This window comes from Bos indicus x Bos taurus, chromosome 29 (genome assembly GCF_003369695.1).
Source record: "Bos indicus x Bos taurus breed Angus x Brahman F1 hybrid chromosome 29, Bos_hybrid_MaternalHap_v2.0, whole genome shotgun sequence".
Taxonomy (NCBI): Eukaryota; Metazoa; Chordata; class Mammalia; order Artiodactyla; family Bovidae; genus Bos; species Bos indicus x Bos taurus.
Genome location: NC_040104.1, coordinates 26,348,917 through 26,362,826, shown reverse-complemented (window position 1 = coordinate 26,362,826; position 13,910 = coordinate 26,348,917). Strand labels below are relative to the sequence as shown.

Here is a 13,910-nt window from a genome sequence, read left to right as displayed (position 1 = left end):
TTGAGGTATTTGTCTTATTTGTCTATCAAGTTTGTCTCCTTGTTATATCTTAAATTCCTTTGGGATTTTTTTCTTTTCTTCTATTTTTTAATGGTATTGATTTCTTTTCTTCTAGTTAAAATTTTAAACATGCTCAGTTCTGAAAACCAGTAAGACTCCCAGAAGTTCACACACAAAAATAATATTTTTCTACTTCATTTGCCTCGCTGCCCACAGAGCTCTGCATAGTAGGGGCTAACTGATCACACTGACTAAAGGAAACCAGTAGAACATTCTTTTCTGTTTGGTTTTAAAATACCTGACATGCTGATAAGAATATATAATTAGGAGGGTAGAGAGAAGTGGGGAGAGCTGGGGGTATATTTGCCAGCTGAGCAACATGAGCAGAGAAGAAAGCACCTGTCTTGCAGTGCGATGATCTGGCCCCACCACTTGCCTTAGGTAAGTGATGCTGGGGTCCTGGGTTTGTCAATTGTAAAGTGGAGATGACAAAATCTGGGCAGCCAACCTCATCTAGATGTTGTGGTGATCCAGAACAACACCATTTTGGAAAGGGACAAAGTTTTATAAAGTGTTAGATCTGTTTGTGTTGATGATCATTAGAATAAAAGGCATTCACAGGTATCGTAAATTATAAGAATGACTTCCCCCTTGGTAATCTATCGCTCTACCAGCCGAGCTCTGAAAATGGAGTTATTTATTGGATCTTTCTAAACTAGATGATGCTCAGACCCCTAGCAGCTCCCCTCTTTAGTGAGGCTAGATGGCCACCCACATGTGGAATCCTCTGGCACAGAAGTCTGGCTAGAGACGCTGTGTTCTGATGGCCACTTTGGGCTCCCAAGATCTCAGAGCCTTTAATAGCATGTTGGCTAAAATACTCAGAAATAATAAGCAAGCAAAAACCTCAAGGGACTTACATTAGAGGCTCACGAGGCCTCTTACTTATGGGAGAGGTGGTCATTCTCAGCATCATTTGGATTTAATCAATGACTAAAAATCAACTTTGATTATCAACCCCTGCCCCCCACCCTAAAACAGTCTGATGAGGTTATGACCTCTGGACCCTGGAAGAGAATATATCACTCAGATGCCCCAGCTTCAGCAAATCAGGATGTCCTACCATCTCCACTGCCAGCACCTGTGTGCTCCTGGGCTTGGCCACCTCTGTCTCCCAGGGTCTACTTGGTCAGCAACCTCTGACGACTGGATAAAACTGGTGCTCTTGGTCAGCTGAATTTGGTCAGCTTATTTCTGTACCTTCTGTGCTAAATAAATGTGCTTAGCTGCCTTTGAAGAGTTTTGGGAACATACTAAATTCGGACAAGCCGTTTCTGATTGATGTTAATGTTTAGTTAGATACTTGAAAGTGGGGCAGCCTGGACCAATTTTAAGGAGTCTTTATAGAGTTTCCAAACACAAGAGATAGGGAAGGGCCGTTTGTTCACGTTTGTGGCATCAAAATGCTGCTGGGGATTTAGGGTTAGTTAGGGAAAGCGTTAGTACTATTTCTAAGTCACCCAGGCTCCGAGATGATGGGTGTGATGATGGAATCACTACGCTAGGCAGTTCTACCTGGGGAAGGGGCAGGCTGAGCAGGGTAAGGGATCCAACTAACCTCCTTCCACTTCATTTCCTCCTGAAAGCTGACAACTATCTTAACATGCCTGCCTCCTTCCTTCCGAGCCGAGCATTCACCAGCGTCATCCAGCAACATGTCTGCGAATGGAAAACATCGACAGCCTTAGGCACATGGGACAGCAAAGCCGGCCTCCTGACACCCCCGCTGCTGGTCGGCACAGCAGCAGGACAGACCGAGTGTCGCCGTGCAGGGGCCACAGGGTGGGGGCGGGGGCAGGGGAGGGGAGGGGGCAGCATGGAGAGTGCAACCACAGAACCAACAGCGGGCCAACCGAGGAGCCAGCGGGCTGATGCACCTTGCTGAATGGAAGTGCGAGGGAGACTCAACCAGAACGATGGCAAGAGCAGCCTCATGGATACGAAATCAAAAGCGTCAGCCTCGGTAGGCTTACAAAGAAAACCTAGATGGTGCTCGCTAATTATCCAGCCAGCCTAGAATCCAGCCCCAAGGCAGGAAGGTCATAAACCAAGCCGTCATCCCAAGTGGGACCGTTTACCACGAGGGGGTGGTAGGCAGCATACAGCTCGCAGGTCAGCCTCTTAGAATGGATCAAACACAACTCAGCATGGTGGGCGAGGGGATCCAAGCTCATGGCTTGGCGATCTTGGGGCACTGGAGCAAAGCATGACAGCAGTCTAACGGCTGGGCTCATGTTGGTAGCGGACGCACACCCACATACACACAGACACACACCCTAAGTGCACACACGCCTCTGCTTCTTCATTGGATCTGCTGATCTGCTCATCTTGGGGCTCCTGCTTAGAGACCAGAGGGCCAACTGCAGGCCCTGTGACCCCACTCACCCAGGCTGCTGGACTCGGCGAGATTCAGGCTGTGCTGGGAGAGCCCCAGGGACTGCCTGGGGGAGGCGGACAGGGACACCTGGGAGGGCGCCCGGCTGCAGCCACTGCCTTGAGACTCTGACTTCAGCCGGTCATTCTCAGCCTTCAGCTTCTCTATTTCACTCTGTAAAGGGGAAGGCAGAAACTCACTCACTGGGCGGATATACTGTGACCAAGCCTTTTCTGGAGGAGGAATTTGAAAGTTCCCTGCAGGGATCAAATGTGCATCCTGGCCGAGGTAAAGTTACACTCTCAGAGACATTGTTCAACGTGGTTCCTTTGCTGTATACAGAAGGCCTCTCTGGCAGGGGAAGGTCTGAGAGCTGGCCTTCTTTGACAAAGGCCTCAGAAATCTTTCCCAGAGTAGGGGTGGTAGGTGGAAGAATTCATATCTAAGAAGTCTGAAAACCTCTGGGTTTCTCAACCCAGGCCTTTACTGCAGGACTTGATATCTCAGAGCCTTTAACGAGCTGGTACGCATTTTAAATCTGAGAGGCGCACAGAGCATGCAGTATCTCTCAAACAAATTTGATCAAGGAGCTTTCTTTTCACACAGCCTCTTGTGGAATGAGTGTTCCATGGAACCTCCTTTGGGAAACACTGCTCTCCAGTTGAGGTCCGATTTGGTAGAACCCACAGGGGTCTTTTACTCTGTATTTGTGAAGGACCTTCTGTGTGTTAAGAACTGGTGCTCACACATCCAGAGGAAGGGACTCAAAAGAGAATAGCTCAGAAGACGCAGATGCCTTCAGTCTGCATCAGAAGGTGAGAGGAGCCGGGGACAGAACAAATCTATAGGGATTCAGAAGAGGGCACCGCCCTAACACTCCCAGCTGCAGGACTCGAAAGGGCTTGGCGCAGGAAGAGGCGTCAGGCTGAGCCTTGGGCGAAGGGTCCAACCCGGAAGTGCAGAAGGCTGTCCCGCGGGGGGGCGGGAGCTTGGCAGGAACAGCTCCTCCCCTGCAGCCTGGGGCTCACCTGCATCCTGTTCATGGCCTCCCGCAGCTGGTCCAGCTGGTGAGCAGAGCTGAGGGCTTCCAGGCGGATGTCGGTCAGCTTCATCTCCTTGTCTCTCAGTTCGTTTCGGAGCTGCATGACTGTCTCAGCTTCGCTGTCCATGCACTCCGAAATGCTAGGGAAAGAGAAGTGTTGCTGACCAAGGTAGCTCTGAGTGCAGCTCCTCTGAGTTGCCCCCGGCCACTACATCATCAGGTTTGTTCAGGAGTAATCCTATATAAAAGGGGCTTCCCTGGTGGCTCAGACGGCAAAGGACCCCGTATATCCAACTCCCTGGTGCTTCCCGGAAGTGAAAGTGCAAGTGCAAGTTGCTCAGCTGTGTCCAACTCTTTGCAACCCCATGGCCTATACAGTCCATGGAATTCTCCAGGCCAAATAGCGGAGTGGGTAGCCTTTCCCTTCTCCAGGGGATCTTCCCAACCCAGGGATCGAACTGGGGTCTCCCGCATTGCAGGCGGATTCTTTACCAGTTGAGCCAAAAGGGAAGCCCAAGAATACTGGAGTGGGTAGCCTATCCCTTCTCCAGCAGATCTTCCCTACCCAGGAATTGAACTGGGGTCTCCTGCATTGCAGGTGGATTCTTTACCAGCTGAGCTATGAGGGAAGCTTCCTGGAAGTGACAATAGCAAGAGCACCTGAAATTCACAGACTTCATTGCTTCTCTACACTGTTTGCAGAGTTCTGGCAATCTGAATGGTATGCCCTTTAGCCAAATTCCAGAGATTCAGGGATAAACAGAAGCCAGCCAAAGAGAACAGTAACTTGGGGCTTTGACACCCTCTGTGAAGTATACACAAGCTGGGCCCCTATAATGACACTATATAGCCCTTGATATCAAAACCTACTCAGAGAAACAAGGTCCACTGTCTATTTTAAAGATTAGACCCTCCAGGCGCAGATAGCTGAGGGTGATTTTTATTTGCCAAAAAGGGGAAAAAACCGACAGATACAGGTGGGCGATGTTAGTCTGTCTCTGGTCATGTTCTGAAGCCCATTCCTTTAAAGGTGTTCAGAGAGAGAAACATTCTTTCATTCCCCCAGCCGACACTGCTTAATAAGCCCATGGCAAGGAAGAAAAAAACATCTCAGGTCATTAGCAGAGAGGATGGTATGACATGAAAACCAAAATTTTATTTGAAACACAGTGGTGAGCAGTCCTACCCCGGCTGGACACCAGATCAGGGGACTGTGGGACCCCGTGAGTCCCTGTTTTAAGAGGTGGTGCTTCCAGACTGGGTTCCTTATTTGATTACTGAGGTCTGTCCTTCTGCTACCTGGCAAATCAGCACAAACTGGGAGATCATAAGAGTAGTGATGAACTGCAATGTTAGAAAAGACAGTTCAATTTAGAAAAGGTTCTGTTGATTTCAATGATAGGAGCTGAGGTGCAGGGTGATCCAGAAGAGCAAGCTTGGACATTTCTTGGACTGAAAACAGAAAAAAGAAAGAAAGAAAAAAAAAAAAAGCCCAAGTTCAGAAAGTCACAAAGCTGAAGCTGATTATCTCTGAATGACATGGTGAGCATGTGGTCTGCAGAAATAATCATGCGAGCCCTCTCTCCAGGACCCAAGCACTAGATGTGAGGTCAAAGCAAACCTGACCTGTGAAACCAGGAGAGAGACTGGACATGTTAACTGCCAAACAGGAGGCCCGTGATCACTGTTAAAAGAGACGCAGTTGTATTTGGGGGACCGAAAGGACTAGAAGAAAAATTTAACACCTGAACAGGCAAATCTTTTTGTGGTTGTTTTCTTGACCTGCACCCTGAACTGTTTTGAGAGATACAAAACCACCTCTTTTTAAAAAGTTGTCAGCAGCCAATAAAACTTCACTTCAAAAATCTTCGGAGACCTCCAACAGACCCTTGAAAATCTCCTAATTATTCCCATTTCATACCTGTGAGAAACAGATTTGGGGCCCACAGATTTAGGACTAAGACAGATTTGGGCTAGAGAGACGGTAATGTCTTTAGAAATCATATCCTCCCCCTCCGCCCACTGCCACCCTCTCCCAGCTCTCTGTGACTGTGGTCTGTGGGGTTTAACTATATAGTCACATATATGTAATATACATATATTTTTGGGGTTTGGGAGGTTTTCAAGGGGATCTTGGAAAAACTGCTTCATTCTTGAGAGAGGACTATGGTTTCCTGGTTTAAATGGAGTGTAAAGTCTGAACAAAATTCCACTGTGACACTCTGGTCTTAGCCAAACCCTGTCTCATCCAAACTTGAAGATTCCAGGTCATTGCAAAGAACAATCGGCTTTGGTTCACACTGTCTGTCTGTCACATGGCAAGGCATTTTGCTCCAGTCTCCTTCACATGGTCTGTGCTTTTCCCCAGAAAGCTTTCTCAGCAAAGAGAGACAACATTTCCTTGGCACCCGCTTTGTGGAATTTATCACATGCATTACTCTGTGAAGCTTGGCCAAACAATAACTTTACAAAGGAAGAAAGTCTGTTACGAGTAACCCTACCAAGAATTCAAGGCCGCCCCATGAACCTCCCTCCACCACCCCCAAATAGGTCACTTTTCAGAAACACAGCATGGCAAGGCTGCCCAGGAGGGGTGCCCTACAGCTCAGAGATGATGCTGAAAATGAGCCCCAACTAAGAGTCAGTCCCTGTGCCAACTGCCCACGCCAGATGTTCTCCCTGGTTCCCGCCTCCCCTAGACTTCTGCTGTGTCATCAATAATCGCTCCCTACACGACTGCTGACTCCTCTAGGACCAGGATTCTCGTCTGTTGCATCTGATCACACTGACCCCCACGTAACAGCTACTGAATGCATGGACCACCGCACTGGGCATCTGCAGCATACTATTTAATGTACTACGGATACTACCAACTTCAGGAAGAGGTGCTACAGTTATTTCCATTTTAAGAAGAGGGAGACTGAGGCATAAACCAATTGACATGCCTATTAAAGACGTGAGAAGCACAAAGATATCTGGTGGGTCTGCTTAACCCCAGGGCCATGCTCTAGAACTATATCCTGCAGGCACTCAACACACGCTCGTCCCCTCCGTGAACTGCTTACTGAAGCAACTTGATATTAATTTTTCCTACTCTGCCCCTAACACTTAATGCCACCATATTCCTGCCATCTTGCCCAGGAAGCAGGGTTGGGGGCATACCTAATTTAACACATCCCGAGTGCGGGAAGCGCTGCCTTCCCACATGGCCATTCCTTCCGCCCACGTTGTAGGAACTTTTCCGAGCTCCGACTCCTCTGCCTTTGGTATCTTCTTTGAACGCCCTCTCATGTCTAGATCTGCACATTCTTACAAACCCTTCAAGGCTGGAAAGAACCATTTGCTCTCTGCCCACCCTTTGGAAAACCAGACCCAAAACAAACATCTCCAGTGTGCGTGGATGCTGTGGAATGTCAGGAAAAGGCTGCCGAGCCAAGAGTGGGCCCCACCCGGTCCCTCTGGGGAAAGTGGTTTGGGTTTGGAGGGAGCGCTCTGGCTCTGGGCTCCAGGAGCCCCACAGGCTGAGTGCATGGCTGCCACCCTCGCCTCAACGCGCTTGGCTGCCTGGCAGCTTCTGGCCCAGTTACTCCTCCCTCCTCCAAATGGACTCTTCTCTCTGCCCCTGGGTTTCCACTCACCTCCCTGGCTGCTCTACTTTCTCTTCCTGAACGTCAAATATCAGAGAGTCCCAGAACTCAGTCCTTATCCCTCTGTCTCTCCCCCATGTCTATTCAATTCCTTAGAGGATCCCTCCAGTTTCCCAGCTTTTGAACCACCTGTGAGCTCATGTTTCCCAAATCTCAACCTTTAGGAACTTTAGGCCGGTTGGCATTTCCACAGGATGTCTCCTGGGCATCTCACACCTCACACGGTCAAACCACAGCTCCTGTTCCCCTCCTGGCCCAGTGTGTGTCTCCCACTCATCCCAGAAACAATACCTCCACATCCCCAAGTCCTCAAGTTGCAAATCTAGGAATATTCAACATTTCTTCTCTTCCCTTCACATGCCCCATTGCCTGGTGCTATCAGCTTTCCTTTCGGAATATATCCTAAGTCCACCCAGGACTCACCATTAGCATCAATTACTCATTCCACCTAATATCTGAATGCCTGCAAAACCAACAGGGTACCTAACTACATGGAGCTTCACCTGGAGACTGGAGAATTGGGGCAAAGAAGAGATAACCAAGGAGATGCTCCATAACAGCAGGTGATATCTGCAATGGTGAAGGGGACTGTTGGGAGTGCTGGCTGGTGGTGGGTGTGGTTTCACACGAGGTGCCTAGGCTGGGCCTTGCTGATAGGGTAACACTGAGCCGCCTGTGCCAGGCAGAGGGCACAGAAAGGGCAAAGGCCCAGGGGTGGTGACCGTGAGTGGCAAGTTCAAACAGCAGGAAACAGGCCAGAGCACTGGGGGGTGGCGGGGGCTGGGCAGCGAGGGGAGCGTGTTGTCAGCCTCTGCTGCAGTCTCCCTCCTCACACTCCACTTGTGAGATGTTAATTCAGACAATCTCACGTTCCTGCTGAAAACTCTCCAAGGCCTCCGCAACACACAGGAAATCAGACGCAAACTCACCTACAGCTTCAAAGCCTCACATGTTCTAGACTGGTGCCGCCTCCTCCCCACGACTTTCCACATGCCCACGATGCGGCAGCCACGCTGGCCGTACCCAGCTTTCTCAGACACACCAGGCCTGGCTCCGGGTGCCACCAGGAAAGCTGCCCTGCTGGCTGGGAGGCGGAGTCATCTACGTGTTCACTGAGGGCCCCCACCCCCACCCCACGGGGCACACTTATTTCACTTCTCCCCTCCCAGGTTGTAAGCCCTGCTCAGTGGTCAGTGGGAAGAGGCCCGGTGCACCCTGGCTGCCTGCAGGATTCCCACACTGTTCCCTCCCTGCCTGAGGCTGGACACACAGAGGACACGGGCCCACAGGACAGGCGGAGCCTGGGTGCCAGCATCGCCACGTGGCAGGCCGCCTGCTCAAGACGGATGTCCATGTTAGGTCTGGAGGGAAGCAGCGATTGATAGCCACGGGTGAAGCCTCTGACTTTGGGACTGAGTCTGTCAAAGCGTTACCAACAAGAACTAACCAGGGATCCCTCCTGGCACACAGGTCTTGGCTGAAACATCACCTCCTCAGAGGGGCCTTTCCAGGCCACCCTGTCTGCAGCTGCGGTCAAGGTCCTCTGCATCCCAACACACTGTTTCAATTCCCAGCATGAACCCTTCACACTATCAGATTCTTCTCATTTATCCAGCTTTCCATGTTTGACAACCGTCTCGCCCCCTGACACACGGGGTCTACAATGGAGTGGGGACTTGACTCTCTTATACACTGCTGTCGCTGGAGCCAAGAATGGCGCCTGGAACAGAGCAGACCCCAGGAGTGGAATCAGCTCCACGTGGTCATGTCCCCACGAGCCCTAATCCCCAGCGGTGGGAATTGGGTAACATCCTCTTTGGTGTCTCCAGAACCATCTCAAACAGTGTCCTGCTCACACAGGCTGACATATGAGAAGTCCGTATCAACCCACAAAGAACAGATGAGGGCTCTCCTATTCTCCTGCTCAGGAAACAACTGGACCGGGATGATGGCAGGTGAGCCATGGGCAGCTGGCCCTTTATGCGCCTCCTGGGCACCCTGCAGGGCAGACGGGACCGTGCTCCAGAGAACTGGTTTAACCCGTATGCCGGCACACAGGGTGCTGGGCAGGAGCCACGGTCCAACCCTCCGTGCTGCCTGGGCTTACACCTTTGCACAGAATGGAAGTGCCCATCCCCACCTTCTTGCCAGGGTACCCCCCACCAAGAGAAGAGCAGTCGCTGATTTATGTAAAATGGAGACAATTCTTCACTGGAGGGTGGGTTCATAAATAAAAGTCTGGGCCCTAAACTCTGCCTCCTCATTCCCACTGCCTGTCTTCCGTGTGGTCTGAGCAGGCGATGGGCTAGTCCTGGCTCACCCTCTCACCTGCCTTTCCTGTACCCGTCTGGGTGAGCTGGACTTGGGATGCTGGTGCAGGCCTCTGTCTTCTGTGGGCAGGCTGGCTGGCTGAGTGGGCTTGGGGGTGGCCCCACAGCCCTGGCCTCCTGAGACAGGAAGGAGGTGGCCCTGCATGCAAGGGATCTGACTCCCCCACTCAAGAGAATCCAGTGACGGAGATGGAACTCATCCCTCTTTCACCAGTGAGGAAACTGAGGTGTCCACCACCTCACTCAGGTGTCTACTCCCCACCCACAACCCCTAGCTCACTGGCTGATCTGACCCCAACCACAGTGGTCCGCTTCTCCCAGGCACTGTCTCGTCTCATGGGAACTGCCCTTGCAGCCCGCTTGAGTGCCAGTTCTTCTTCCATTTCTTGCCTGGTGACACCAAGGGCTCTGAGGGAACTTAGTCCTGTGGGGCAAGGGCAATCTCTCTTGCTGCTGCAGGGAGTCAGCTGAGCCGCCTTCTGAGCAGATACCCGGGTCCCCGCCTGTCTGTCCCAAGCCATTCCTGACCAAGCTTCTTGCCCCCAGAGTCTGGGCCTCATGTTTTGAGATGGGACACAGAAGTGTCTCCCTGCGCACTGATGGAACGATGATGAGTGGGTGCTCAGTAGAAACCATGGGTGCTTGTCTGGGCAAGAGCAGATGATTCTTCCTTTCTATGTAACTCTGTGTCAAGGGGAACGGCACCTAAGCCAAGGCCAAGTGAGCAATCGCCTGTCTCACTCAACCAGCTGTGTTCCCAAAGAGCTCTGTACAAACTGACTCATTTACAATCAACTGGGAGAGCTCAGGGTGTTGAATCATGCTACAACATATTGGTAAAGAGAATGGTCACTGAATCACTCTGTTTTTTAAACTTCTAGCTTTTGCGTGCTGACCTTAGAGAAAGAATCAACACTAAATTTTGATCCAAGAAGGAAAGTGTAGTCTCTCTCAGCCCTGCCACCCAAATGAACCAGAATTTCAGCCCAAACTGCCAACACTTATACCATCGTCCCCCCAACAGAGCATACCGGCTGCAGCTTTTCACATCTACTTATTTGTTCAATCCTTAGGACAGGATAAGGAGACAACCACTGTCCCAATTTGAGAGAGAAATGGAAACAAAGAGAGTTTAAACCACTTGCCCAAGACCAGCCAGCTAATTATCCACACCAATGCCAGCAGAATGAAAAACTTTCCAGTCCTGAAACATGGAAAGAACATGCAGAGTCCCAGGAATGCAATACACAAAGGACCCCAAAGAGCAGAGACAGCGTAGCAGGACTCCTAGCCATTGCTGTTGGAGAGAGCTCTCAGGGGCCAAAGATGACCAGAGCGACCCCAGCAGGCAGACTTACAGAGAATTGGAGTGAGAGTTTCGCAGCAGGGGAGTGGAGCCCGTGGATCCATTGTGTGGTAGCTTCGGTGAGGAAGGCAGAGAAGAATCCGTCATCTCCTCAATGTCTGAATGGGAGGACGCTGACTTGGGGGACTTCTTCTTCCCGAAGGCTTGCTTGAAGGAGCTGCGTAACTGAATACACAGGACTATCAGGCTGGCAGATGCCGGGCCCACCCCTCAGGCCTCAGCAAACAGACATGCAGAACAGCAAATTACTTCTCCCGCGCTCTCCTCCCAGCCATGGAAAAGGTTCCCCACAGCTCTCTTGAATCAGTGCATTAAGGGAAGAAGAGTTATCTGGTGTTGACAGCTCAGGGGACTGGTCCTGCGGGTGACATTCCATGCCTACTCTTGGGTCAAGACTAGATGCCAACAGCAAGACAGAGCCTGGCTCAGCAGACGATGTGGGGAGGAGGGGGTGACACGGCAACAAAGCAGGGTGCTCAGACACGGTGACGGATGCGGGTGAGGTTAGTCATATCAATGGATGGGTTAGCTTGGTATCTGATATTCACGTGGGTCTTGCTTACCTCATTGACCTGCCAGAGAAAACGCAAGCAAAAATGGGGAAGGGGGAGGAAAAAAGACACATTTTTAACAGAGAAAGCCAGAGACGGGGAAAGCTTCGGACTTTTCAGACATGGCATGGCTCATAATAAACACCATACAGAGAGGAGGTGTCTGGTAGGACCAGGGATCTTTCAAAGCTTAAGAGTTATCTTCTCCAATTATGGAAGGAGAGAAACAGCGTGTCTGGAGGTGCCTACAATCTAAGCTCTACAAACTTCTTTGGCTGGCTGAAATGACGGCCCCATCTTCCTACACTCCTCATTCTTTCCCACCTCTAATCAGTCATCTCTAAGTCTTTTTTTTCTTTTTTAAGCATGTCTTCTTTTCTCAGCAAGGGTAGCTTTATTGCTGCACCAGTCCTAACATGGCCGCATAGCTCTCTATGTACTCAGTAGCTCCTACTGTCCTTCTATACACATAGTAAAAGCAGAAAATTAGCCATGTCGATCCTTGCTCCAAAAAAAAAAAGATATTTTAAAGAAATGTATTAACCATATTGGGAAAAAGGAACTGGTATATCACAAATTCCCTAAACCATGAAATGGATCTGAAAATTCTGAGAACATAAAAAAATTACAAGTATGATGTTTTCTCTGAAAGCCATGATAAGCACATACTTTCCTAGGACCAAAAAATACAGCTTCATCTTGAAAACGTTCTTTTAGAAAGTAAATTTCTTCTTCTAAAGTTTTTTTTTTTTCCTTCCGAAAACACATTCTGGGAGTTTCCTTAACCACTGTGAAATTCAGAAAACGGGCCGTTCAGAAATAATGAGAATTTTCTCCCATCAAAGTTTCACCCATAACAAACTGCACATCCAGCTTCTGGTCAAGTCTGGATCCCATTTCTCTCCCATTTCCTACTTCCAGTCTTATTTCCAGAGAGTAGTCAGAGAAACGGAAGGATCTGCGCACATCCACCTAAATCCTTGCTCAACCTCTGGTAAGATGCCAGGTAAAGGAGGAGCTTACAAAGATCAGACAACATTGACCTTTGGGATTAATGAGGACGCCAACTGCCCATCCTCCCCAATAGCACTGATAATCAAAAGCTGTCTTAAAAACTTTAAGTTTTATTTCCTTAATTAAGGAAAAAGGATAGTCACATTTTTTCATAGAAAATAATTCTCTCATCACTTTGATAATCAGACCATATTTAGCAACAGTGTATTAGAAACAAAGCATGAGTTAATTTTATTTAAGTCACAGCAAATGAGTTGACAAAAAGCCATCAGTAATGTAAGGAAAGATTTAATCAGAAAGATGAGAGAATCACCCGGAACTGGCCTTTCCGCTTGCCTCCAATGCAAGTCATTAATAATCAAAATGACTGAATCCTCAACTCCTCCATCACCAGACCTCGCCACCCATCCAAGATAACACAGAATGAATGAGAAGTGTATGGAATGGATGCGGACACTGAAGCTACTATGAACACACGATGCTGTGAGCATTGACAAACGGGGCTCTGTGAGTCCTGGCCAAGTTCAGATCAACCTGGGGTGTCCCTGCACTGAAGTCGGGGAGCAGTGAATGTCAATCGGAACTCCATAGCCGGTCAGCAGAACTGAAAATTGAGTGGGGAGAGGACAGTGGCATTTTCCATGAAGAATGGGAAAAATCGTTCAAGAGGCCATTGTACAGAAAGTCAAGTAGCTGGAGGGAGTTATGGAAACATGGAGAAACACTGCATGGGAGACTGCTTCTATTAAATTTGCTGTTTTGAGTTATGACCTCCGCCCCCCCTCCCAATTCAACCGCTCACTAACTGCTAACAACCACTTCATGAAACTTTTACTTTCAGCAAAGGGTCAAAAACATTTTAAACAGAAGGGTGGGTGATTTAATGCTCTCATAGGCAATCATGTAAATAAGTAGATAAGGACTACGGTTAATGATGGGATGGCCAGTGATACACACTCCAAAAAACACTTTGGAACTAAGGGGAAAAAACCACGTAATAGTAGCCCTGCTCTAGTATCTGGAACTTTGTGGCCAGCCTATGATGAGGAAGAAATGACACATATGAAATAAAAGACGAGCGCTTCACATAAAGTCTTGTGAGACAGTAAAACTACAAGGAGGCGGTTATTTCATGAATCCTAGTGCTTGGCTGAGCACGACACTGACTTTAGTAGAAACCTGTCCACAAGCCACTTCACTGGATCGACTCCCAAGGGTCTATGCTGTGAAGTTAAGAGCTTTATATCCGGGGCACACTGTTCCCGAGACCAACTCTGTTAGTCGGCATGACAGTCTTTGGAGGCACACTCACCCAGTTCTTTCTCTTCTTCTTCTTTGAATCGGTCTCTATGTTGCTGCCCACGCTGGAGTGGCTAGTGGCGCTGTTGATGCTGGAGACGCTGTCGGAGGAATGCTGCCTGCGGATGCGGAGGTCTGTGGCCTGGGAGCTTCCATTCCCTGGAGACCCAAGATCCAAGACGTCAGGAGCTGCTGACTTTGCCCTTTCCTTTGCCCCGGGATTTACA

The 13,910-nt window shown here is 49.4% G+C and overlaps 1 protein-coding gene across 11 annotated transcripts in view; it reads right to left on the bottom strand.

The window, feature by feature from the left end:
- The window catches only part of NAV2 (neuron navigator 2), a 796,404-nt gene that overhangs the window by 25,590 nt on the left and 756,904 nt on the right, over positions 1-13,910 (bottom strand). For 8 of the 11 annotated variants that reach the window (XM_027531913.1, XM_027531909.1, XM_027531906.1 and 5 more), the window contains 6 exons: positions 13,697-13,842; positions 11,383-11,391; positions 10,812-10,984; positions 3,463-3,616; positions 2,446-2,608; positions 1,619-1,719 (listed from right to left, as the gene is read on the bottom strand). In XM_027531913.1, coding sequence (XP_027387714.1) covers positions 1,619-1,719; positions 2,446-2,608; positions 3,463-3,616; positions 10,812-10,984; positions 11,383-11,391; positions 13,697-13,842 — 746 coding nt within the window. The remainder of the gene's footprint in view (positions 1-1,618; positions 1,720-2,445; positions 2,609-3,462; positions 3,617-10,811; positions 10,985-11,382; positions 11,392-13,696; positions 13,843-13,910) is intronic. The other 3 variants (XM_027531911.1, XM_027531907.1, XM_027531910.1) reach the window with 1 other exon arrangement.